Raw genomic sequence first — 24,629 nt, 5'->3', positions numbered from 1 at the left:
AAAAAAAAGTTTACAACATCTGCATCTCTACCGCCCAGAACTGACCATTAACACTGAACCACGGCCAGCTGTGGTGGCTCACCCCTGTAATCCCAACAGTACAGAAGGCTGAGCTGAGCAGATCACTTAAGGCTAGGAGTTCAAGACCAGCCTGGCTAACATGGCGAAACGCTGTCACTACCAAACATACAAAAAATTAGCCAGGCGTGCACCTGTAATCCCAGCTACTTGGGTGGCTGAGGCACAAAAATTGCTTGAATCCAGGAAGCAGAAGTTGCAGTGAATGGAGATCACGTCACTGCACTCCAGCATGGGCAACAGAGTGAAACTCTGTTTCAGGAAAAAAAAGAAAACACACACACACACACACACACACACAGGCTCACTTATTTTCTTTCTAAAAATAAAAGCAAGAATTATAATTTTATACAGTTCGTTTTTTCTCACCCCCAAGCTCCTCCAACCCTTTCCACCTCCATCAAGAACCTTTTATTTCTATTTTATTTACTTAAATAGAGACGGGGACCTTGCTATGTTGTCCAGGTCTCAACCTCCTGGCCTCAAGCAATCCTCCTGCATCAGCCTTCCAAAGTGCTGGGATTACAGGCGTGAGGCCCCATCATGGATTTTGACACCCAAACCCTGTCATAAACTCTGTCTCCTTCCAGTTCATTTAAGTCTATATACAGTGTATCTATAACTCTACTGAACCCTAGAATATTGTGGCTTTCTTAATGACCTAAGTGGTATACTGTACATATCACTAACTTTTCACTCAGCAGCACATTCAAGATCCATCAAGTTGGTATACAGATGTAACTAATTCATCTGAACTGTTATACTAGTCCACTGTACAACAGACCATTTTATTTATGGAATCCCTTACTTGTGGCCACTCTCCCTCCCCTTTAAACTAGTTTTCCTCTAGTAATCAATACTTTACTCTCCTAGTACATGTCTCCCTGTACTGTGTGAGTTCCTATATATCCAGAAATTAAAGTCTTAGGTCATGGGGCTTATTTATTTATTTATTTATTTATTTATTTGAGGCGGAGTTTCGCTCGTTACCCAGGCTGGAGTGCAATGGCACGATCTCGGCTCACGGCAACCTCCGCCTCCTGGGTTCACGCGATTCTCCTGCCTCAGCCTCCTGAGGAGCTGGGATTACAGGCACACACCACCATGCCCAGCTAATTTTTAGTATTTTTAGTAGAGATGGGGTTTCACCATGTTGACCAGGATGGTCTCGATCTCTTGACCTCATGATCCACCCGCCTCGGCCTCCCAAAGTGCTGGGATTACAGGCTTGAGCCACCGCACCCGGCCATTTATTTTTATTCTTACTAAATATTGCTGAATTGCTCTCCAAAGTGGCTATATCAATTTACTATCAACCAATCGATGCTGAGTTGCTGCCTTCCACACCTTTTCCCACACTTGGTACTGCCAGACTTATTAAATGTTTGCCCATCTGATGGGCAATATTTGTAGTTCTGCTCATCTAATGTTAATAACCAGAGATAGCCAGATAGTTTCAATGTTTACAACATCTCTATATTTCCCTGCTTCTTAACTCAGCTGAATCTCCTCTGAAGTGGCATGCCCTGACTGACTCCACTGAATGGGAAGGTTCTTTTTTGTTCATTGCTAAAGGAGACGTCCGTTGTTTAGTGTTGAAGAAAGATTATCTGCAAGTAAACTGAAGATGTTTGGAAGGGACAGGACTCCCATCGGAGAGTCTTTACTGTAGAGTTCAGCCAGTAGCTATGCTGGTCCACAGTGGGAAATGCTAGGACCGGCAACCCCCCTGCCCTTGTACAGCTGATCTCGCCATTTCTCCCATTGCAGCCACAGTCTGCTCGAAAGGCTGCTTGCTGGCATCAGGAAAGAGGCTTAAGGCTCCTCATGAGCTTTGTCTATGGACAGAAGCGGGGGAGGTGAGTCTCAGAGGCTGCTGAAGGTAAGGCAACCAGCTAGCTCTCCCTCCTACGTGCAAACCAGCACAAACCACTGCAGGGGCGGGGCTTCACCGCACTGCTTGGTGGGGCCCTGGAGGCCCCACTCTTGAGCTCCTGGTCACACCAGGAGCCGGAAGGGCCTAGCAAAGGCTGCTTTATCACCATCCACCCACTCACCTTCCCCCAACAGCCTCTTTAACAAAGCCCCAAGTATTCAGATTACTCAATTATCCAGGCTGCCCCTTGGTGAAAAATGCAACTTCCCTGAAAGTATGGTAGTATCAAAAATGGGTCTTCATACACCTGGTTGTTTAGCTCTGTTCCCATCTGTATCAGTTGCAATAAAACTTTGTTCACAGGGACAACGCATTCTTGTGGTACATCAGTTAGTTGGGATTTGACTGTGGACTTTTGGAGTGATTCAGAATGAAGGGTAATGTCAAATGAGTCATTTTCCTCTACTCTGGTCTCAGTCTTAGCTCTTGGCCAAGTTAACACATCCTGAGTTGCCTTCATAAAAGCTGAAGCAAAATAAAACCCAAGAAAGTGAGTTTGTAATGTAAGTGCTGCCTTTTTTTCTACCTTCCTGCTCACAGCCATTTCCTCATTTCTTCCATTGCTTCAATATTAAGAAATAAAATGCTTTTTCCTGTGACCCCACATCAGTGTCACAACATTCAAGGCGCAGAAGCAACTCCCATAAGGTGCTGTTTGGAGTCACAGCTACCAAATTTGCTAAGTCACTGGGGGTACAGTTCTTAAAGAGCTACTGATGCTCTTTGCTAAATATGAATACATTATTTCTAATGCAATCCAAGTGGCTGTGCTAGACAGGAGACCAACATCCATACATTTCATCTCAAGTCAGTAACTGAGAAATGAGTTCAAGGACCTTCTGTAAGCCGTCATTAATGATGTCCCAGGAGAGGCTGCCAGGCCCTACAAGAGGCCCAGGAATGAAGCTGCACAGACTGCATTATCGGGGCACCAGGCTCTGCCACTCTGCACCAAAGCCAATCATTTTTCACTTAGTTGAGATATTTTTAATTAGGGGAAACGTATGCTTCATTATTTGACTCACTGAATGGGGAAAAGGGAGTTTTTAAGCCTGCAAGAACCACAGTGTAGTTTCCCACTCACCCAGTGAAGATAATTCTCTCAAAAGCAGAATAATCGAAAGGTTGAGTCATCTTCCCCACAGAGCCCCACTCCCCCACAGATCTGGTGATGGGTTACATTTCCCCTCCCCACACAACAGCCCACTCCTGCCCCACAGCACCTGAGGCCACCAAAGGGCAAATTATTTGCTAACAATGCTGCAGCAGAGGTAGTCCTGACCTCCATCTCCTTGGTGGCCTACGGAGTGGCCACACCCTCAAGACCACCAACTGGCTCGAATCCTAACCTAACCAGAAGGGAGAGCAAGTCAAGGGCTGGAATGTTCCCGTTAAGTAGTATTCCACTTACACTTACAGGGAAACACCAAAGGCTTACGTCAGCCCCTCCCTGACTGCCTTTGTCTAGAGGTCCCAATCTCAAATGACCAAAGAGCATCTGCTCCAAGAGAGCTGGAAAGTTACATGATCAGTTACTTTGTTAACACTAAACCAGATCCCTGAGGGGACTGGTTTCCAGGAGACACTTGGTATTTAAAGCCTTATTCCCCAAGATTAACTGTAGGCGTTTGGGGACAGCAGGAAGATAATGAATCCAGAATTTCATACGGTGGATTAAGTAATTGTGCTCAAAATTAATACACTCACTCACAGGTTTTTCTTCTGGGTATCTCGCTAGAGATTAGACGCTGAACTGAGTGTGCAATGTATACCCACATAGGCATGAATCTTTTCAACAATCATGAGGAAAATGTTGCTCTCAGTTTTCCCCCCGGGAAACTAAGGTTTCACGCTGAATTCCTTCAATGAGCTGTCTCAGGAAATTAATGAGTCAAACCTTACTCTAAAGCCTTTTTGAAAATGTCCCAATGTCTCTGTCCACGTGGACCTTCACTGTTGGTCTCACTTTACCCGTACCAGCAAAGGTCCATGCCTTGGGTCTGAAGTACGCAGATTAAGAAGCCAAGGGGCCGGGCGCGGTGGCTCAAGCCTGTAATCCCAGCACTCTGGGAGGCCGAGACGGGTGGATCACGAGGTCAAGAGATCGAGACCATCCTGCTCAACATGGTAAAACCCCGTCTCTACTAAAAATACAAAAAATTAGCTGGGCATGGTGGCACGTGCCTGTAATCCCAGCTACTCAGGAGGCTGAGGCAGGAGAATTGTTTGAACCCAGGAGGCGGAGGTTGCGGTGAGCTGAGATCGCGCCATTGCACTCCAGCCTGGGTAACAAGAGCGAAACTCCGTCTCAAAAAAAAAAAAAAAAAAAAAAAAGAAGCCAAGGGATGCCTTTCCATGACTGGGTCTTTAAATGACCTTCAGACTGGAAGGTGCTATCCTGCATCTTCTAATCCAGTGTGCTTAGCACGTGGTGAGACCTTGCGAGGCTTCCTGTCCCTCTCCCTCCCCCAACAGGAAGCTCGTACCCCCGTCTCAGCATTACAAGGAATAAATTTTATGTTCGTTCCGCAACTAGATTGTGAGTTCCGCGGGCTTTCATCTAGTCATCCTGGTCAACTCCAACCACCCAACAGCCCTTGACCCACACCATTTGCGTTGAATGAACGAGACAGATTTCCTGCCCCCCTCTGTAACCAGACCCCCACCCCACCCCCCGGCCTCCGCGTTCCACAGACAGGGCGCATTTGTTAAGAAACATGCAGCAGAGGCGCGGACCGGGCTAGCGCCGGGCGGCCCCAGCGAAACCTGAAGCGGTTTCCCAGACCCGTTACGCGGCCCAAAGCCATCGCCCGGTGGGCCCAGGGCGCGCTACGTGCAGCCCGGCCGCGGCGGGATGGAGAGCAGTCCTCGCGGCCATCCAGCAAGGGCGCGGCAAGCTCGCGGGCCCCGAGCCATTCCCCAGGACCTCGCAGGCGGCCCATCTAATCCCGGCCGCGCGGGACGCGCCGCGCCACGGGGGAGCCGCCCAGCCTCCGGGCAGCCGGGCAGGCCAAGGTTACGTAAGCCTCCAGCTACCCCCGGGCCGCCGCATCCCGCCCGCCCGCCCGCTCCGGACTCGGGGCCTCAGCACCCCCGAGCCTGCGGGATGGAAAAGGGGCGCGGGACCGCGCACGGGGACCAGGGGAAGTGGGCGGGCACAACCAGAGCGGAGAGGGAGGGGACGCGCCGGGAGAGGAGGGGGATGCGGGGGAGCGGACGTGACCAGCGAGCAGGGGGAGGGGCGGCGAGAGGGGACTGGGGCGCGGGAAGGGCGGTTGCGCATGAATGGAGGATGGTTGCGGGAGGGCAACCACAGCAGAGTTTCAACAAGTTACACGGAAAGCATCGGAATGGGGGGACAAGGGCAGGTGGAAGAGGAGCGGGTGGACGGACCGGTCTTAAGCGAGAAGGGGAGGGCAACCAGCACCGAGCAGGGATGCGGAGGAAGTGGAGGCAAGGGTGGGCTCGATCACGAGGCAGAGAGAAGGCGGGCGAGAATGGAGGCGGACTGAGGAGGGGGGCAGGAGAAAGAGGATGGCACCAGAATGAGGGGAGAAGGCTGGGGCGGGAAAGAAGCCGGGGAACCCGCCTGATCTGGAAGGAACGGCGCTGGGGACTTCCGATGCGCAGGCCCCAGGCGTGAGGACGGTTCTCCTCTCCCCAAGCTCGACCGCGTCCCAGACGCCCGGGATCCTGCGCCGCCCCGCCCGCGTGCGCCGGGCCGCCAGGCGGCCGGGATTCCCCACTAGCCGGGCGCACAGGCTCCAGGTGCGGACGGATGGTGCAGCCTGTCGCACCGCTCACCTCGGGTGCCGACCGACTCGGGCTACGCTGCAAACGCGAGGAGGTCTGCAAGCCCGGGATGCGCAGCTGCTGTGCGGGGAGCCGAGCCTCAGCCTCAAGGTTATCCTTCTGCGAGCCGCCGCAATCCCTCCGCCGCCCCGCCCCCTGCCCAATCCCGGCTCCCCGCGACCCGGGCCCCGCCCCCAGCGTCCTCGCGGGCGCAGTCACCTTCAGGAGGAAGCGCGGCGGCGGCGGAACTCACGGGCAGGTTGCCCTTTCGTTGGGAGCGGGGACTACATTCTTCGGCGGAAGGACACGGATGCAGAGTCACAACCCCGATCGGAACCCCTATCGGAACCCCTATCGGCCAATGGGGACGCGGCGGGGCAGCGGGACCCGCCCCCGGAGCGACGTCCCTCCCAGACCCCCGGGCGCCGGGCCACCTGTTGCAGCCAACGTGGGCTGCCAGGTGGGGTCTCTTTTCTTGGCTCTCGGCCCAGGCCACCCCAGCTGTCCCGGCCTAGCCAGGCAGGGCCCAGATTTATGGGTTCATGGGTAGCATTCTCCTGGCCCCGCCCTGCCACTCTCCACCCCTCTGGGTGTCTGCCCGGCGCACCCTTGGGGACTGAGCTGAACGGGAAGTTGGGAGGAGCTGCAGACTAGTGCGTGGTTGGAGGTCCCGGCCGCCGTCTGAGGGGCTCGGGCACAGGAGCGCGAGTAGGGAAAACTAGGGACTGTGGAGTGGGCCTGGAGCGGGAGCACGAGGCCCTTTTGCTCCTAGGACCATTCATTGCCTTAGGACTGCGGAACAAGGAAGGACAGGTTGGGGCCCTGTTAGTAATTTAGTTAGGGTCTGGAATCCTGCAGAGCGAGCGCCTGAGAGTAGAAAGCAAATAGAAGGTATTGATATTAGCGCAGAGCTGGGCATCTAGAAATACCAAGTCAGAGCATTAGAACCGATAACCTATGCAGGAGTCAGCATTTCTGTTTTCACCCTAGTCGTGAATTTAAGTCAATGTTGTTGGAACTTTCCCTACATTTTTCTACAAGGCATTTTCCGATTTCCCACTTGTTAGCCAGCAACCAGTGATGCCAGCAGTTGTCAATTAAACAGCTGTTAACTCTTGCCTTCATTCACAGATACAATGTTGTGGCATTCAAAATATGAAGTCTATTATCTTAGGTTGTTTTTTTCTTTTCCTGGCAAAAGAGACTAAATGGGTGTGACTTGCTCGGGCATACCCTCTGCCTACGGCTGAATCACAGGCCTTCATTCGCTTCCTGTTAGCTCAGATAAGCTGGAAGGAGACAGTGACAGCCTAACAGTGAATTTGTTGTTTTGTTTTGTTTTGTTTTGTTTTGTTTTGTTTTGTTTTTTTGAGACAGAGTGTCGCTCTTGTTACCCAGGCTGGAGTGCAATGGCACGATCTCGGCTCACCGCAACCTCCGCCTCCTGGGTTCAAGCAATTCTCCTGCCTCAGCCTCCTGAGTAGCTGGGACTACAGGCACGCGCCACCATGCCCAGCTAATTTTTTTGTATTTTTAGTAGAGACGGGGTTTCACCACGTTGTCCAGGATGGTCTCGATCTCTCGACCTCGTGATCCACCCGCCTCGGCCTCCCAAAGTGCTGGGATTACAGGCTTGAGCCACCGCGCCCGGCCGTGAATTTGTTTTAAGTGAGATAAAAATCTTTCAGTTTCTTCTGTAAGCCTTTCCTGGTCCCTTTGGTTGTAGGTGGGAAGTAAACTACCTACTTGATTATTAAGGTGGTGAAAGAACATGAAGTTGTTGAGAAGAAAAAAAGAAAAAAAAGACATGCCCCCCTAAGGAGAGTTAGATTCCTCCCTATAAAAGGCCCTCTCTGGCCCCTGAGCCGAAGACAAACTAAGAATAATGGTGGACAACACTGGGATGGCAAGGATCTGGCCAATGCTGGACTGCGTTGTATTTTAAAGTTCTAAATTGTCCAGGCGTGGTGGCACATGTCTGTAATCCCAGCTACTCAGGAGGCTGAGGCACCAGAATCGCTTGAATCTGAGAGGTGGAGGTGGCAGTGAGCAGAGATAGCGCCACTGCACTCCAGCCTCGGTGTCAGAGCCAGACTTTGTCTTAAAAACAAAAATGTTGCCGGGCGCGGGGGCTCAAGCCTGTAATCCCAGCACTTTGGGAGGCCCAGGCGGGTGGATCACGAGGTCGAGAGATCGAGACCATCCTGGTCAACATGGTAAAACCCCGTCTCTACTAAAAATACAAAAAATTAGCTGGGCATGGTGGCATGTGCCTGTAATCCCAGCTACTCAGGAGGCTGAGGCAGGAGAATTGCTTGAACCCAGGAGGCGGAGGTTGCGGTGAGCCGAGATCGCACCATTGCACTCCAGCCTGGGTGACAAGAGTGAAACTCCGTCTCAAAAAAAAAAAAAAAAAAAGGTTCTAAATCTAGATATGTTCCCAAGACTGAAATGCACATGTATTAAACTGGAGAACTGATGGCAAACTGTTACTCCTCAGTTGCAGATTTTGATCTGACAGTTATGAAATACTGCCCATGAGACTCTCACAGAGACAAATCCAGCGAATCCTTGCTCACATTAAATTCTTAGTAAAAATTTGTCACGCTGAATTTAAGGTAATTTTCTTTTTGCAGATAAGTAGGGCAGTATAGTAGATCAAGCTTGGTTCTATCATACCTTAGTTCCAGTTTATGACCAAATATTGTAATTTAATGTGTAGAAGTCCAGTTCCTCAAAAGTAAATAGAGGACAATTCCTGCTTCACTTGGTGAGGTTCTATAATGATGATGTATGTATGTGAATGAGTCCAACATTGCCCAGTAGGCATCCTCTTTCTTTGGGAATTGACTAGTCCTGAAGGGCTGTCCTTATGTAATACACACACACACACACACACACACACACACACACACACAGAGAGAGAGAGAGAAAGAGAGAGAGAAAGAGAGAGAGAGAGAGAGGTTTTCATCCATTTCCTTGCTTATAACTTCCACAGTTGTTGTTAGTCTTTTATTTATAATGCTGGGGGGCATGTTAGGCTCAGAAGCAGGCCTCAGAGAGCAGAATGTCTGTCTCCGTCTCTGACCTCTGTCTTCCTTTCACCTGTTCTTTTCCCCAAGGCAGAAATCCTCCCCCAACTTTGTGTCTTGGAGCCAGCTATAAATAAATTCTTTGTCATACCTTTTCTGATTGTGGGTCATAAGACCGCCATTTCAGGAGTCCTGCCCTGTACCTTGGAGGAAAGAATGCTGCACAGAGGCCAAGACAAATCTTGAGAGGCCTTGCTGGGTTCCCTCACCTAGTCTAGCCTATCAGTATGAGATCATACCCTTTGGTTCAAGCACATTTCTACCTGGTCATCCATCATGCCTGTCCAAGGAAGTCTCCGTAAAAGGCCTACCAGTACAGAATCTGGAGGCTTTCAGCTAGGAGGTTCGTGAAGGGTGGCGCTCCCAGGGAGGGCATGAAAGCTCCATGCCCCTCCCCTGTACCTGGCCCTGTGCATCTCTTCATCTGTATTCATTATAATACCCTTTATAACAAACCAGTAAATGTGTTTCCCCGAGTTTTGTGAGCCTCTGTAGCAAATTAATTGAACCCAAAAAGGGAATCATGGGAATCCCAAACTGAAGTTGGTTGGACTTGAACTGGTGTCCAAAACAGGAGCAGTCTTGGGGACTGGGACCTCCACCTGTGGGATCTGATAGTATCTCCAGGTGCAGTGCCAGAAATGAATTGGAGGACACCCAGATGATGCCCGAAGCAGAACTGATTGCCTGCTTGGTGTGAGGGGAAGTCCCCCACATTTGGTCACAGAAGTCTGTATTGATTGTTGTAGTGGTGGTGTGAGAACAGAGGAAAAATACAGTTTGAGTTGGTTTTTCCACAAACACCTTCTGACCAGAGCCAGAATGTCTTCCTGAATTTAAGCTTGCCCTTCTCTGGGCCCTCACTCCTTTGACCCAGTAACAGGTCAAAGGAAACTTGGGTTGCTAAAGGAGAACACAGGTTCCTCCCACTAGAGTCAGCCCTTCCACTGTGCTGTGGGACCTGGCCAAGATGGGAGGCGAAACTGCTAGGTTCACTGGATTTGGGTGTGAATAAAGGTGGAAATTGGTGTGTTTTCTGTTTGGAGGCTTGACCATAGAATCTGTAGTTTAATGGTTTAATGCTAAAATCATTTGGAGTCCCTGGAGAAGGGGTGGTAGGTGTGTCAGCAAACCATAATGAACCAAATCCTGGAGCCTAAAGACAAGCTTTGGCCCTGATGAAGACGGTGAGATTACAGGCTTTACATCAATTATGTGACATCTTAACCTCTGTCTGAAATGGCAGTGTTCTCTCAGGACAATACAATTTCCAGGAAAGCCTGGAATGCCAGGCCCTGAATGCCAGATTTGAAGCGGAAATATAGTACTTATCACTTTGGACTTACACAAGGTCTCATTTTGTCACCCAGGCTACTGTGCAGTGGCATGATCTTGGCTCACTGCAGCCTCAGTGTCCCGAGTTCAAGCAATTCTTCAACCTTAGCCTCCTGAGCACCTGGGACTATAGGCATGCACTACCACATCTGGCTAATTTAAAAATTTTATATAGAGGCTGGCTGTGGTGGCTCACGCCTGTGATCCCAGCACTTTGGGAGGCTGAGGCGGGCAGATCACATGAGGTCAGGAGTTTGAGACCAGCCTGGCCAACATGGTGGAACCCCATCTCTACTAACAATACAAAAAAAAAAATAGGCATGGTGGCAAAATACAAAATTACAAAAATTAGCTGGGCATAGCGATAGGTGCAGGTAATCTCAGCTACTTGGGAGGCTGAGGCAGGAGAATTGCTTGAACCCAAGATGCAGAGGTTGCAGTGAGTTGACATAGTGCCACTGCACTCCAGCCAGGGTGACAAGAGAGAGACTCTGTCTCTAAATAAATAAAATTTATTTATTTATTTAGAGATGTAGAGATGAGGGTCTCACTGTTGCCCAGACTGGTCTCAAACTCCTGGGCTCAAGTGATCCACCTGCCTCAGCCTCCCAAAGTGCTGGGATTACAGGTGTAGGTCACTGCACCTAGTCCAGGTGAACTTTATGTTTTTATTTATTTATTTATTTTTGAGACAGAGTCTCACTCTGTTGCCTAGGCTGGAGTACAATGGTGTGATCTTGGCTCACTGCAATCTCTGGCTCCTGGGTTCAAGCAATTCTCCTACCTCATCCTCCTGAGTACCTAGGATTACCTGCACCTGCCACCATGCCCAGCTAATTTTTTTTATTTTTAGTACAGACAGGGTTTTGCCATGTTGATCAGGCTGGTCTTGAACTCCTGACCTCAGGTGATCCACCTGCCTTGGCCTCCCAAAGAGCTGGGATTACAGGCATGAGCCACTGCACCCAGCCTGAACTTTTATTCTATGCCTTCCTTAAACTCCTACAATTTCTTCAGGCCTACAAGAGTGGCGTATCAGTTTCCCCAAACAAATCTTGGAAAATAAAGTTAGCCTTTTGGAGTTAGAGATAAAGAGAGAACAGGCTGTCTGTGTGGAAAGGGCATGCTTCATGGAGACATTCAAGTTAGGCATGGAAAAGAGATGGGTATGAGAAGGCCATGGTGTCAGGGGCAGCCATGGGGAGGGACAGTAAATACTGAATGTTTTCTGAATGCAACAGTGAATCTAGATTTCTCCAGGCTCCTGCAGCCTCATCAGGGCTTAGAATGGAAGGGAGAAGCTTAAGCAGTTCTTGGTCACTCTGATGGAAGTACAGTCTTAGCCAAGGTGACCCTGTCAACCAATGTGACCTCCAGCAATCTTTCTCTAGCCCAGAAATGCTGGGCTCACTGGACAAAGCCTTAGAGTGAGCTAATCCTATCCACCAAGCAACTCCCTTGGAGGCCCTGTCCTCTTTTATTCCCTTAAGTGTAGCCAGAGCTCAGGCCCCCTAAGATGCAAGTGACACTATAAGCAGACTCTATCCCCCAAAAGTAATCTGCCTGGGTATACTTTGGCTCTTTCCATCCCAAGGAGAGGCAGAGACTGGAGCATCCTGACACACAGCACATAGGGATGAGATGTGGCATCAATCAAGATTTGGAAGATCACGAAGGCATCAGTGAACCCCTGATCAAGTGGGCCCCTACCCAGGGGTCCCCAGCTTCAGTTCCACCAGTCTGTTTTTTCCCTGACACATTTCCACTCTCCACCTGTGTGTCTGCCCTTGCTCAGCGGCCGCCAGCTAATCTGACCCACTTATCCCAGGAAGGACAGCTAGGAGAGAGGGGACTCTGGGTCCTCTCTTAAGCAACATAATATTTAAAGAGTAGCATCTCTGGCTCACTGTGAGAGGAGGAGACGTCCGATGTATTTGTGGCAAGTCCTGTACTCCAAAGGGGCCAATGAACCTTCAAATGAGCTGCAGCCTACCTTATTCCTACTCCTCCTGGGAGAGGAGGGCTCTAAGAGCAACCGCACGACCCACAGAGCTTCCTCACCACCACTCCCGAACCGATCACAGAAGCGGTGGCGTCCCTCAAACTTCCATCTCAGAATCCATCCTGTGAGAAGCTGGTAAGAAACCCTGTAATGACTCAGCGCCAGACTCTTCTCCCCTCTCCCCACGAGCCAGAATGAAAGGCAAAATCGAGCAGGCTCCTCCCCAGTGCATGGCCACATCCTCACCACAAACTGAGTCATGGTCACACCCTGCCTGATGGAAAATTACCAGGAGGAGGGTAACAGAAGGTTAAACTCCAGGGGTTTGTATTTTCTCAACCTAAAAGTCAGATAAATGCTTAAGGTGATTAATACCCCGTTTACTCTGATGTGATTATTACATTGCATGCCGGTATCAAAATATCTCAAGTAACCCATAAATATATACACCTACTATGTACCCGCAAAAATAAAAAATAAATATAGCCATCTACTCTGTACCTGGAACTAATGAATAAAATAGTACTTTTCCTGACCCTAGTCCTAACCAAGCATGTCCAGGTCTATGAAATGAGATTGCTTGAGCCCAGGACTATGTGAAAGGTGGGAGGCCACTGTCAGCCTGTATGTGTGGTACTTGTAATAGGCTTGGCCCTGTGAAGGATAATGCCGTGTTGCCCACACCTGAGTTTCACAGGCTCCAGCTTCCCCACCTGCAAAAGAACCAGGCCTGAGGCAGGGGAAAGGGGCAACTTTCCCTCAATTTTTGCTCCAGGCTGTGAGAAGATTCCTCTCCAGAAACTCAGGGTCCCCACCCAAGTTTCCCTACAATGAAGGCATTCTTGTGTTTGTGGGGTTTTATTTTTACCTCATATATGTTAAGATATTACCATCTGTGATTTCCAAACTTCTTAGATCCAAAAAGTCCTATTGCTTTTCTTGGCATATGAAATGATGTATTTAATTTCATTGCAATTTTATTGACATAAAAAGATAATTATTATACAGATGCTATTTTTTTTTTAAGTGACACCCATGAGGCTAGCTCAGCTATTTGGGTTTTTCTGGTAACATATACCATCTGTTTGTTCCTTCTCATTCCATCATTTGCTAGTACTGCTAAACTGGATTCCAGTGATACAGGGATACTATGAGAAATGCTTACAACTGAGAAAAATCTATTAACAATCTTTGAAATTGAACAGGAAAGTTGTTATACTATTTCAGTAGCCACACACCAAAGTTCAGTTGCTGGGACATCAGTGACAACAGCTGAGAACATCTGGGAAACTAACAGAGTGGTTAAAAGAACTCAGGTTCTGGAGTTGGGCAGATCTGGTTAAAAACAGCACTGGCTGGGCAAGGTAGCTCATGCCTGTAATCCCGGCACTTTTGGGAGGACTGCTTGAGGCTAGCAGTTCGAGACCAGTCTGGGCAACGTAGCAAGAGCCCATCTCTACAAAAAAAAAATTTTTTTTTAGACAGTTGTTCTGTCATCAGGCTGGAGTTCAGTGGCGTCATCTCTGCTCACTGCAACCTCTGCCTCCTGGGTTCAAGCGATCCACCTGCCTCAGCCTCCTGACTAGCTGGGACTACAGGCACATGCCACCACACCTGGCTAGTTTTTTTTTAAATTTTAGTAGAGATGGGGTTTCACCATGTTGGCCAGGGTGGTCTCAAACTCCTGACCTCCGGTGGTTCACCCACCTCGGCCTCCCAAAGTGCTGGGATTACAGGTGTAAGCCACTGTTCCCAGCTACAAAATTTTTTAAAAAAAATTAGCCAGGCATGATGGCACATGCCTTTAGTCATAGCTACTTGGGAGGCTGAGGCAGGAGGATCACTTGAACACAGGAATTCAAAGTTACAGTGAGCTATGATCGTGCCACTGCACGCCAGCCTGAGTGACAGTGAGACCAAGCCTCAAAAAAAAAAAAAAAAACCAAAAACAAAACTTAGCATTGCCACTAACCAGCTGTGGGACATTATATACATTATTTAAGATCTCTAAAGAAAACTTATCTTCCAGCTTTTTTGTCAGGATTAAATGAAAAAATATTTGTTAAGTGTGAAGACTTTACAACATAGAACCAGAACAGCAGTCTGGAGTCAGGTTGCCTGTCGCTAGCTGTGGAATATGACAAATTACTTATGCTCTGTGTCTCTGCTTTCTCATCTACAAAACAGGAATAATTGTGACTCCTTCATAGGCTTGTTCTGAGAAGTACGAGTCAATACAGGTAGAAAACTTGTAATACTGGCCAGGCGTGGTGGCTCACACCTGTAATCCCAGCACTTTGGGAGGCCGAAGTGGGTGAATCACCTGAGGTCAGGAGTTTGAGACCAGCCTGGCCAACATAGTGAAACCCCATCTCTACTAAAATAAAAAAAAAAAAGTGCCAGGTGTGGTGGCGCACACCTGTAATCCCAGCTACTCGGGAGGCTGAGGCAGGAGAATCCTTAAACCCTGGAGGCAGATGTTGTAGTGAGCCAAAATGGCACAACTGCACTCCAGCCTGGGCAACAGAGTGATATTCCAGCTCAAGAAAAAAAGAAAGAAAGGAAAACTTATACTACCGAGCACACAGTAAGTCATCCAAAGTGTTAGCAAATTATTAAAGTGCTTAGCAAATGCCAGCACCTTCTTGGTAAAAACTAAAGATAATGTCAGCTATCTCTTAATACTATAGAGATGGGCACAGAGTCCTCTCAGGAGGCAGGTATTTCCGTTAGAATGGGCTCAGTGATGAATGAGGTCATTTACTTGGTGAATTTCCTAAACCTGAAATCAGACTGGGAGAAAAGGACTTAGAGGACTTGTAAATTAGAATGTACTAGTGTTGATCAAGAATGAGCGAACTTCTAAGAAACAGCTTCTAGAGGGATAGACCTTAAGACTGGTACTTGCATGTTAAAGCAGGTCAGGAACTAGAAAATAGGATAAAGTACCCAGGCAACAAGGTACCTCTAAAGTACAGTGAAGGTAATGAAACACAACAGGTAGTCCAGGGCGGGCTCTGTAAATCAAGAAGCTGTAACAGAATAAAAAAACCTATCCTTCAAATGCCAGGCTTATTTAATGCTTTTTGTATTCTCTGTGCTAATTTAGTATTTCATAAAGTATGTAATCCCAGCTCTTTGAGAGGCCGACACAGGCAGATGGCTTGAGCCCAGGAGTTTGAGATCAGCCTGGGCAACATAGTGAAACTCCATCTCTCCAAAAAATATGGAAATTATCCATGCATGGTGGCACCCTGCTGTGGTCTCAGCTGCTTGGGAGGCTGAGGTGGGAGACTCACCTGAGCCTGCAAGGTCAAGGCAATAGAGTAAGACCCTGTCACAACACAAACAAACATACAAAAAAAAAACCCCATAAAATATTTTGAAATGTCCAACTGACTCAGCTATGCTTATAACTAAAGATTTGGGATACATGGAGCACAGCCTGAAAGGCCAGCAAAAGGCTGAAATGAGAATTTCAACAGGGAGAAGAAAAATTCACTAAAACAATTAGGTCTCCTAGAAAGAGCTGCCTTCCTTTATCGCCTTGCTAAGCTTGTGGGATTTGGGTTTTGTTTCATTAAGTGATGCTGCATTCCCTTAGGATGTCTTTATAGATTTCAACTTAGAAACAAACCCCTTCCTGCTCGTGCCAGTTCTCCCATAACCTCACTTACCCTGAAGAAACAGGTGGAAGGAGGAAGAGAATAGGGGCCCAGCTGTTGAGATACAAAGCAAGGGAGACTGGGCAGGTTTTGTGCAGAAAGTAACACGCCCTAAAGGGAGTAAATCTTAGCTGCTCTGGCCTCAATAGCCCTTTTAAATTTTGACTAACAGTCATTAGTGATATTCTATATCTTCGGTTTGTTTCATCTGCACAACTGGTATAAAAAGCTGACAGATCTGTAGTAAACTACAATAAATGGACTCAACTTTAATATCATGCAACATAAACAGTCCCAATCCACAGGATATTCCAGTCTCCCCACCCTGGGGCAGGTGCTGCTCCAAGGCTAGTCAGACCACAGTGATCATATCCAGTCCACAGCACCTTCCATTTTATTGTTTTATTTACAAACAGGGTGAAGTCAAAGGGAAGGTCAGGGGTTGGAGTTATTCTGGGCCATCCAAATGTGGAGTAGTTCTTGGGTCAAGCTCCACCACGAAGGCCACCTCTTTTATCTCCTTTTCCTGCCCCTTGATTCCTCAGGGCAGCTTGAGCTGCTGTACCTGAACACTTTTATGAGGGCAGATGGATCTTGGGGTAACAGGGGTGGTACGAGGGCTGGGGCCCCCTCAGTTTGTGTAAACCTGAGTTCCGATCACACGCATGATTTCCTTCTGTATCTTGGGGTCCTGAGTATTAATGTTGGCATCGCCCACCTGACCATCCTCGTATCTGCCAAACATAGGGCAAGTGTGAGCATAAGGGGGAGAACAATACCAGAATAACGTCAATCAGTGGTACTGTTTCAAGGTATGGCCATCCCACCCCAGAAGTCAAAGCCCTTTCTCACTACTTTTCATAGTGGAAGAGATTCAGCTTATCTGGTTTCTTCTATATAGATCCCAACAATCTATACCCATTCCCATCCTCCAACGATAAAGCCCCAGTGCCAGCTCCACTCAGGTAGCCAAGGACATGTCTCAAATAACAAATAGACTATTCCCAGTAGCCACACACCATTACACCCCCACCCTCACTCCTCAGATAATCCCCAGAGTCCCTCTCAGACTTACACAAAGAAGAACCTTGTGCAGACATGGTCGGATACAGGGCACACCCAGATGTTCCCATGCTTCTGGAGGTCCTTAGATGTAATCACTGGGAGAAAGAGGGCCAGAAATCATATATTTAATGCTTAAGGCACAGAGTCCAGGCAAAAGAAGGAAACCAGGCCACTTCAACATCACTCTTGGCCAGATTATGTGCCAAAGTTACATCAGAGATAAAGGTTAGAGACACAGAAAAACAGGACACGGGCAAGCTACCTACCTTCACAAAGTGCTATACAGTTTAGATTCCGACTCTGCAGGAACCTGGACTGAATGGATCGGGTCTGGAAGAGAAGGAGGCAAAGGAGACCAGAGCCAGGTAGATAGGTACAGCTTTCTCTTGATGCTGGTTAGCTGATGATTGGGGGTGGGGATCAGAGATATCCTAGGTTCCCAGTAACCACCCCCAAAATTTTGCTTTCCCGTAATCAGTATGGATAGGGCCAAAGCTTCCGTCTTTACATTTTCATCTAAACTTGGCCTCTGCTTTTGTTTGTGTTTTCTGAGTCAGAGTCTTGTTCTGTTACCCAGGCTGGAGTGCAGTGGCGTGATTTCAGCTCACTGCAACCTCCACCTCATGGGTTCAAGCAATTCTCCTGCTTTAGCCTCCCAAGTAACTGGGGTTACAGGCACACGCCACCACGCCTGGCTAATTTTTGTGTTTAGTAGAGGGGGTTTCACTATGTTGGCCAGGCTGGTCTTGATCTGCTGAGCTCATGATCCACCCACCATGGCCTCCCAAAGTGCTGGGATTATAGGTATGAGCCACTGTGCCTGGCCAGCCTCTGCTTTTATACTCATGACTTAGGCTACACGTGACTCTGGAAGTGTGTTCACTTTAGAACATACCCGATTCCTTTAAATAATCTTCAAGTCACTCCCCAACCCATCCTCACCCCACTGTTTCCCTGTCCAGCTCTGGAGCCTAAATTAGCCCCAAGGAAAGGTTCTGCCTCATTAGAAAAGTTCCAATACCTGGGGGATGGTATTCATCCTGTTATATCTCTGGACCAGCTCATCCTTCGAGGGCATCCTGTGCTGTCCTTTTCCCATTCCTGTCACAGAACAATACACCCAGTTCATTTATCAAAAGTTTATTAAAGTGCCTACTATGTCCCAGCACTGAGCTAGATGCTCAGCAAAATAGTAGAGTATAAAACAAACAAGATATTTTCCCCCACAGAATTTAGTCTGGTGGAAATTACAGGTAAGAACAAGTAATTACAACACAGTACAGTAAGGGGTTGTGATGCAGATTATAGAGCATGATGTGAGCCCAGAGGAGGGAAACTAGCCTAGCCTAAGAGTTTAAAGAAGTCGGCTGGGCGCGGTGGCTCAAGCCTGTAATCCCAGCACATTGGGAGGCCGAGGCGGGTGGATCACGAGGTCAAGAGATCGAGACCATCCTGGTCAACATAGTGAAACCCTGTCTCTACTAAAAATACAAAAAATTGGCTGGGCATGGTGGCACGTGCCTGTAGTCCTAGCTACTCAGGAGGCTGAGGCAGGAGAATTGCCTGAACCCAGGAGGCGGAGGTTGCGGTGAGCCGAGATCGCGCCATTGCACTCCAGCCTGGGTAACAAGAGTGAAACTCCGTCTCAAAAAAAAAAAAAAAAAAAGAAGTCATGGGTGACAGCTAGACTGAGAACTACAGGATTAGGAAGAGTTAATTAAATCAACAGGGGGAAATGTCTGGGCAGAAGTAGTAGGATACAGAAGGCCTGGAGGAAAGATAAGGTAGGGAGTGTTAGTTGCAGCGAGAATAGTCAATTGCAGAGGAGTGGCGAAAAGTGATATAGAAGAAGCAAGCTAGGATCAGATCAAGCAGGCTTTGCAGGCCTGTTAAGGCAACTAAAGTTTATCCTCAGAACATTAGGGAACCACTGCAGGGTTCTAAGATGGGAGTAGCACATGAAATCAGCCAGGAGTGAGGCGCCCAGGAGAGTGGGACATCAATACTTTGGTGTCAAGTGTCTGGATGAGTGAAATGAATGGAAAGGAAGCAAGCAGAGCAAGTCAGATTTGCTCTAGTCTCAAAGTTACATTAAAAATCTGAACAAGCGCCGGGCACGGTGGCTCAAGCCTGTAATCCCAGCACTTTGGGAGGCCGAGGCGGGTGGATCACGAGGTCGAGAGATCGAGACCATCCTGGTCAACATGGTGAAACCCCATCTCTACTAAAAATACAAAAAATTAGCTGGGCATGGTGGTGCGTGCCTGTAATCCCAGCTACTCAGGAGGCTGAGGCAGGAGAATTGCCTGAACCCAGGAGGTGGAGGTTGCAGTGAGCCAAGATCGCGCCATTGCACTCCAGCCTGGGTAACAAGAGCGAAACTCCGTCTCAAAAAAAAAAAAAAAAAAAAAATCTGACCAGTCATTCAAGAGAAAAGGACTCAGCAGCAGTCAAGTGATGAATAGTTTTGCACAGGAAATCATAATGGCAACTACCTTGAAGGATCCTACTTCAAAAAATCCTCCCAAGGTTGAGAAAGAAGTGCCCATTCCTTCTAGTTTCCACATTATCTAAATTACATAAACTCTCTACCATCCTTACCCATTTATAACATGTATGGATTCAACTTGGAATTTTCTTTTTTTCTTTATTTTTTTTTTTGAGATGGAGTTTTGCTCTTGTTACCCAGGCTGGAGTGCAATGGCGTGATCTTGGCTCACTGCAACCTCCGCCTCCTGGGTTCAAGCAATTCTCATGCCTCAGCCTCCTGAGGAGCTGGGATTACAGGCACGCACCACCATGCCCAGCTAATTTTTTTTTTTTTTTTTTTTTCAGTAGAGACGGGGTTTCACCATGTTGATCAGGATGGTCTCGATCTCTTGACCTCGTGATCCACCCGCCTCGGCCTCCCAAAGTGCTGGGATTACAGGCTTGAGCCACAGCGCCCGGCCTTGGAATTTTCTTATTTAGATATGAAAATGTGCTTGTGTGCTCCTACTCCTCACTCTTTCTGGTTTGAGAATAAAACGTTAGTCTCTGTACTCAGCTTTATCACAGGCTCAATCTTATCACAGTTAGGGATAAAATTGTGTACGCATGTGCACACACATGCCTGTGTATATGTCCAACACGGAGAGAGGTGAAGATGGAGATGACACGATCATTATAGGTCATAAGCACTCTCACCATTCTACCTTGGAACTTTCTATTATTATTATTATTATTATTAACTCCACTCTCATCAGTTCTTGGTTTTCTGATAGCCATGGTATAGAAATAGAGTGACAGCTGTTGAACTGACATTCTTCACTGCTCAGGCTATCAATTCATCATCCACTTATACTCAGGTCTCATGACAGATTTAGGTAGGGCCTGAACAAAACTCAGAGTACCAAGAGGCTCAAGGATTGAATTGCCAATTTCTTCCTTTTACAGGACAGATACTCATAACCCCTCTGTTTTCACCTTCCCCATTAGCCTTAACTATGTTCAGCTCTCCATCCAAACATCATGACCTTCTCTCAAATTGGGTATGTCAGTGACAAGAAGTAAAATTCCCATTCAGGTTATACTCCAGAGGAGGCAGATAAGAAGATAATAAAAAACAATCTGATTTCTCTGACAGGTCTCAGAGATGACCCTTACGATATAAACCAAATCTTGTCCCACCCCAATCCTGCTGCACACTGTCCTTTCCATACTTATTCAATGATTGGCTTTCCATTTCCTGAGCCCAGACCCTGAGATCACGGTGGCTAGAATAATTCCTAGATGACTTGTGTCCAGAGTATGCACTTATCAGAAGTCCCTAAACAAGACTAAACAAACAGATGGAGTATATCACCTCCTTTTTCAATGTCCCCTATTTCAACCTGAACTTTATGGCCGAGTCACTGGAGCCTCTATTAGATACATGAGCGCTATTTATACCAACCCCAACTCCCACAGGGCACCCAATGCCATTAAGCTAAAGATAGTCTGAGGAAGAAAAAACAGAAAACCAGAAAAGAATAGGGTAGAAAACATACAAGACGGTCAAATGCTGGAGTAACTACAGTAAGTGGAACATTTGCACACATTTCCCCCGACATTCTGTTGTACATACATGGTTTTCTGATAGCCGCGGTATAGAAATAGAGTGACAGCTGTTACTGTCACACATCTATAAGGCTCTCAGAGACCTGTCATTGAAGCAAGGTCTACTCTGTCTGTCTAATATAGTGTATTAGTCCGTTTTCACACTGCTGATAAAGACATACCTGAGACTCGGTAACTTATACAGGAAAAAGGGTTTAATAGATTTACAGTTCCACATGGCTGGGGAATCATGGTGGAGGGCAAGGAGGAGCAAGTTACATCTTAAATGGATGGTGGCAGGCAAAGAGAGAGCTATTGCAGCGAAAATCCACCTCATAGAACTATCAGATCTCATGAGACTTATTCACTATCACTAGAATAGCACGGAAAAAACCTGCCCCCCATGATTCAATTACCTCCCGCTGGGTCCTCACATAACACATGGGACTTGAAGATGAGATCTGGGTGGAGACACAGCCAAACCATATCATAGAGTGATAACAATGGCCTAGGAATTAGGAGACCTGGATTGCAGCTCTATCTTTGCTATTCATAGCTGTGTGATTATGAGAAAATCATTTAACTTTTCTGTATATCACTTTTCTTATTTATAAAATAATAAGGGATTCAACTAGATGATCTGTAACTCCAAGAATTTTATTTTGCCTGGGCCCTCCCATGGCAAAATAAAATTCTACTGTATTTTGTAACTATCATCAATTACCTTTTGAGAGAGGAAGACAAAAGGTGTCTATAATATCTTTATGTAATCAGTTAAGTCATGAAGAAAGACAAAACGTCAACAGAGATTTCTGGCTTCATTTGATAACTAAAGGTATTCAGTCACTTAGTAGTAAACAAAGGCCGGGGGAGAAAAGAGAAGGGAGGAAATAAGGAGAAAACAAGAAGAATCCTGGTGGGCACCAAGAACCATGAGAATCTCACTACTCAGAAAGTCAAAAGAACTTCATCAGAGGGATGCTTAGGCTGAGACAAAGACAAAAAGTGAAGAATTTAGACAAAGAAACCAAGCAGACTACTCCAACCCTAATCCCACTTTGGACGCCAGGCACACAGAATAAGATTCACTCACATATTCAATAAATATGTGTTGGGCACTTGCCCTGTGTGTGGTTTTTTTTTTTTTTTTTTTTTTTTTTGAGACGGAGTTTCGCTCTTGTTACCCAGGCTGGAGTGCAATGGCGTGATCTCGGCTCACCGCAACCTCCGCCTCCTGGGTTCAGGCAATTCTCCTGCCTCAGCCTCCTGAGTAGCTGGGATTACAGGCACACGCCACCATGCCCAGCTAATTTTTGTATTTTTAGTAGAGCCGGGGTTTCACCATGTTGACCAGGATGGTCTCGATCTCTCGACCTCATGATCCACCCGCCTCGGCCTCCCAAAGTGCTGGGATTACAAGCTTGAGCCACTGCGCCCGGCCTTCTGTGTGTATTAATCATAATCTTTGTTTCATGATACATTATTTTTTAATAAGACAATGAATACCTAGAGACCCAACCGAAGAACTAAATTCAACATCTAAAACATTACCAGTTACTTACGTCTAACTATCTGCCTCCCTTTGGAGGTAATCATTATCCTGAAATTTGAGTTATTATTTTTTTTCCCTTTAGTTTTCTCTCTCTCTCTCTGTCTCTCACACATACACACACACAGAGTGCATATATATGCCTAAACAATGTTTAACTTTGCTTCTGAACAATATAAAAAAGGTATCACAATCTCATTCTGTCTTCTGGGACTTGCCTCTTCTTACTGAACATACTACTAAGGTTTTTTCCATGCTGCAGCACTTCACTAATGTCTGTTCATTTTCATTGCTGAGTAATAATCCATTGTGAGACTACACTAAAATGCACTTATCCATTATCATGATGATGAGCATTTGAGACGATTCCAAGATTTGCTGTTGCACACAGTATTGCTTTGAACATTCCTGTATAATCTTTGGATGCACAAAATGCTGGGTCACAGGGATAAAACTGCCCAGATTTATGAAACACTGAATTGTCTTCCAAAATGAATGTACCAATCTATATCGCCATAGGCAGTAAAGGAGATCTTGCTCATCTACAACCGTTGGTACAATCAGAGGAATTAGATTTCTTAATTTTGTCAATTCACATAGGTAATAAACGGTAAGTCATTTTGGTCTTAATTTTACTTTCCTATAAATGAAGGTTGAGCAACTTTTCATATTTTTTGGATATTTCTTCAGTGAAAGCCTGTTCATGCTGTTTGCCTGTTTTTGTTTTGGGTTGACCTTTTCTCACTGATTTGTAAGCATTTAAACAATACATTTTTATTACTAATCTTTTGTGGTTACATGTGCTGCAAATGTCTTCTGTCAGTTTGTAGCCTGTCTTTTCGTAGCCTGTCTTTTCATTTCCTTTAGGCCGTCTTCTGATGAATGTAAGTTTTAAATTTTTTTTCTTTTTTGAGACAGGACCTCATTCTACTGCCCAGGCTGGAATGCAGTGGCATGATCATGGCTCAAGATAGCCTCAACCTCCTGGGCTCAAGTGATCTTCCTGCCTCAGCCTCCTAACTAGCTAGGACTTATAGGCATATGCCGCCAGGCAATTATTTTTATTTTTTTGCAGAGACGGTATTGCCATGTTGCCCAGGCTGGTCTTGAACTCCTGAGCTCAAGCAATCCTCTCACCTCAGCCTCCCAAAGTCTTGAGATTACAGGTATGAGCCACTGTCCCCAGCCAGAAGTTTTTAATTATAACATAGTCAAATTTACCAATCTTTTATGATTTGTAATTCCATTTTTTCTATTCTCTGGAAGACTCTGGATAAAACTAAAATAATTTGTTCCTTGAAAGTTTAATCTGTAAAACTGTCTGGGCTTGGTGAAGTTTTTTGTATGTGAACATTTTGAAACAATTTTTTTGTTTTTTGAGACAGAGTTTCGCTCTTGGTACCCAGGCTGGAGTGCAATGGCGCGATCTCGGCTCACCGCAACCTCCGCCTCCCGGGTTCAGGCAATTCTCCTGGCTCAACCTCCTGAGTAGCTGGGATTACAGGCATGCGCCACCATGCCCAGCTAATTTTTTGTATTTTTAGTAGAGATGGGGTTTCACCATGTTGACCAGGATGGTCTCGATCTCTTGACCTTGTGATACACCTGCCTCGGCCTCCCAAAGTGCTGGGATTACGGGCTTGAGCCACTGCGCCCGGCCGAAACAATTTTTATTTCTTTTACAGTATTATGGCTATACAGTATTTCTTGTCAGATTTGTTATCTTTTTTCTAGGAATGTATCCATTTTATCAAAGTTTTCAAATTATTAGCATAATGTAGAGAATTCTTATTACCTTTTTATGTTTTTTTTTTTTTAGACAGAATCTTGCTTTGTTGTCTAGGCTGGAATACACTGGCTCAATCTTGGCTGACTGCAGCCTCTGCCTCCCAGGTGCAAGAAATTCTCCTGCCTCAGCCTCCTGAGTAGCTGGAATTACAGGCACATGCCACCATGCCTGACTAATTTTTGTATTTTTAGTAGACAGGATTTTACCATGTTGGCCAGGCTGGTCTGGAACTCCTGACCTGAAGTGATC

At 46.8% G+C, this 24,629-nt stretch overlaps 2 protein-coding genes across 19 annotated transcripts in view; both read right to left on the bottom strand.

The window, feature by feature from the left end:
* PKM (pyruvate kinase M1/2) overlaps positions 1–6,050 on the bottom strand; it is a 32,368-nt gene extending 26,318 nt beyond the window's left edge. For 2 of the 3 annotated variants that reach the window (XM_003929667.4, XM_003929666.4), the window contains exon 1: positions 5,819–5,904. The gene's annotated coding sequence lies outside the window, so the exon portion shown is untranslated. Of the gene's footprint in view, positions 1–5,818; positions 5,905–6,025 lie in introns of those variants that run through there. The other variant, XM_074392709.1, reaches the window with a different exon arrangement.
* A 10,221-nt stretch (positions 6,051–16,271) lies between these two features.
* Positions 16,272–24,629, bottom strand: part of PARP6 (poly(ADP-ribose) polymerase family member 6) — a 34,566-nt gene continuing 26,208 nt past the window's right edge. For all 16 annotated transcript variants that reach the window (XR_005579338.2, XR_745103.3, XM_039468897.2 and 13 more), the window contains 4 exons: positions 17,987–18,066; positions 17,232–17,295; positions 16,976–17,060; positions 16,272–16,634 (listed from right to left, as the gene is read on the bottom strand). Coding sequence is in view for 14 of the 16 variants with exons in the window: in XM_039468897.2 (XP_039324831.1) it covers positions 16,532–16,634; positions 16,976–17,060; positions 17,232–17,295; positions 17,987–18,066 (332 nt within the window). In the remaining 2 variants the exon portion in view is untranslated. The remainder of the gene's footprint in view (positions 16,635–16,975; positions 17,061–17,231; positions 17,296–17,986; positions 18,067–24,629) is intronic.

This window comes from Saimiri boliviensis, chromosome 2, assembly GCF_048565385.1.
Source record: "Saimiri boliviensis isolate mSaiBol1 chromosome 2, mSaiBol1.pri, whole genome shotgun sequence".
Taxonomy (NCBI): domain Eukaryota; kingdom Metazoa; phylum Chordata; class Mammalia; order Primates; family Cebidae; genus Saimiri; species Saimiri boliviensis.
Note: the sequence above shows the minus strand (reverse complement) of the source record. Positions and strands in the feature narration are given on the sequence as shown.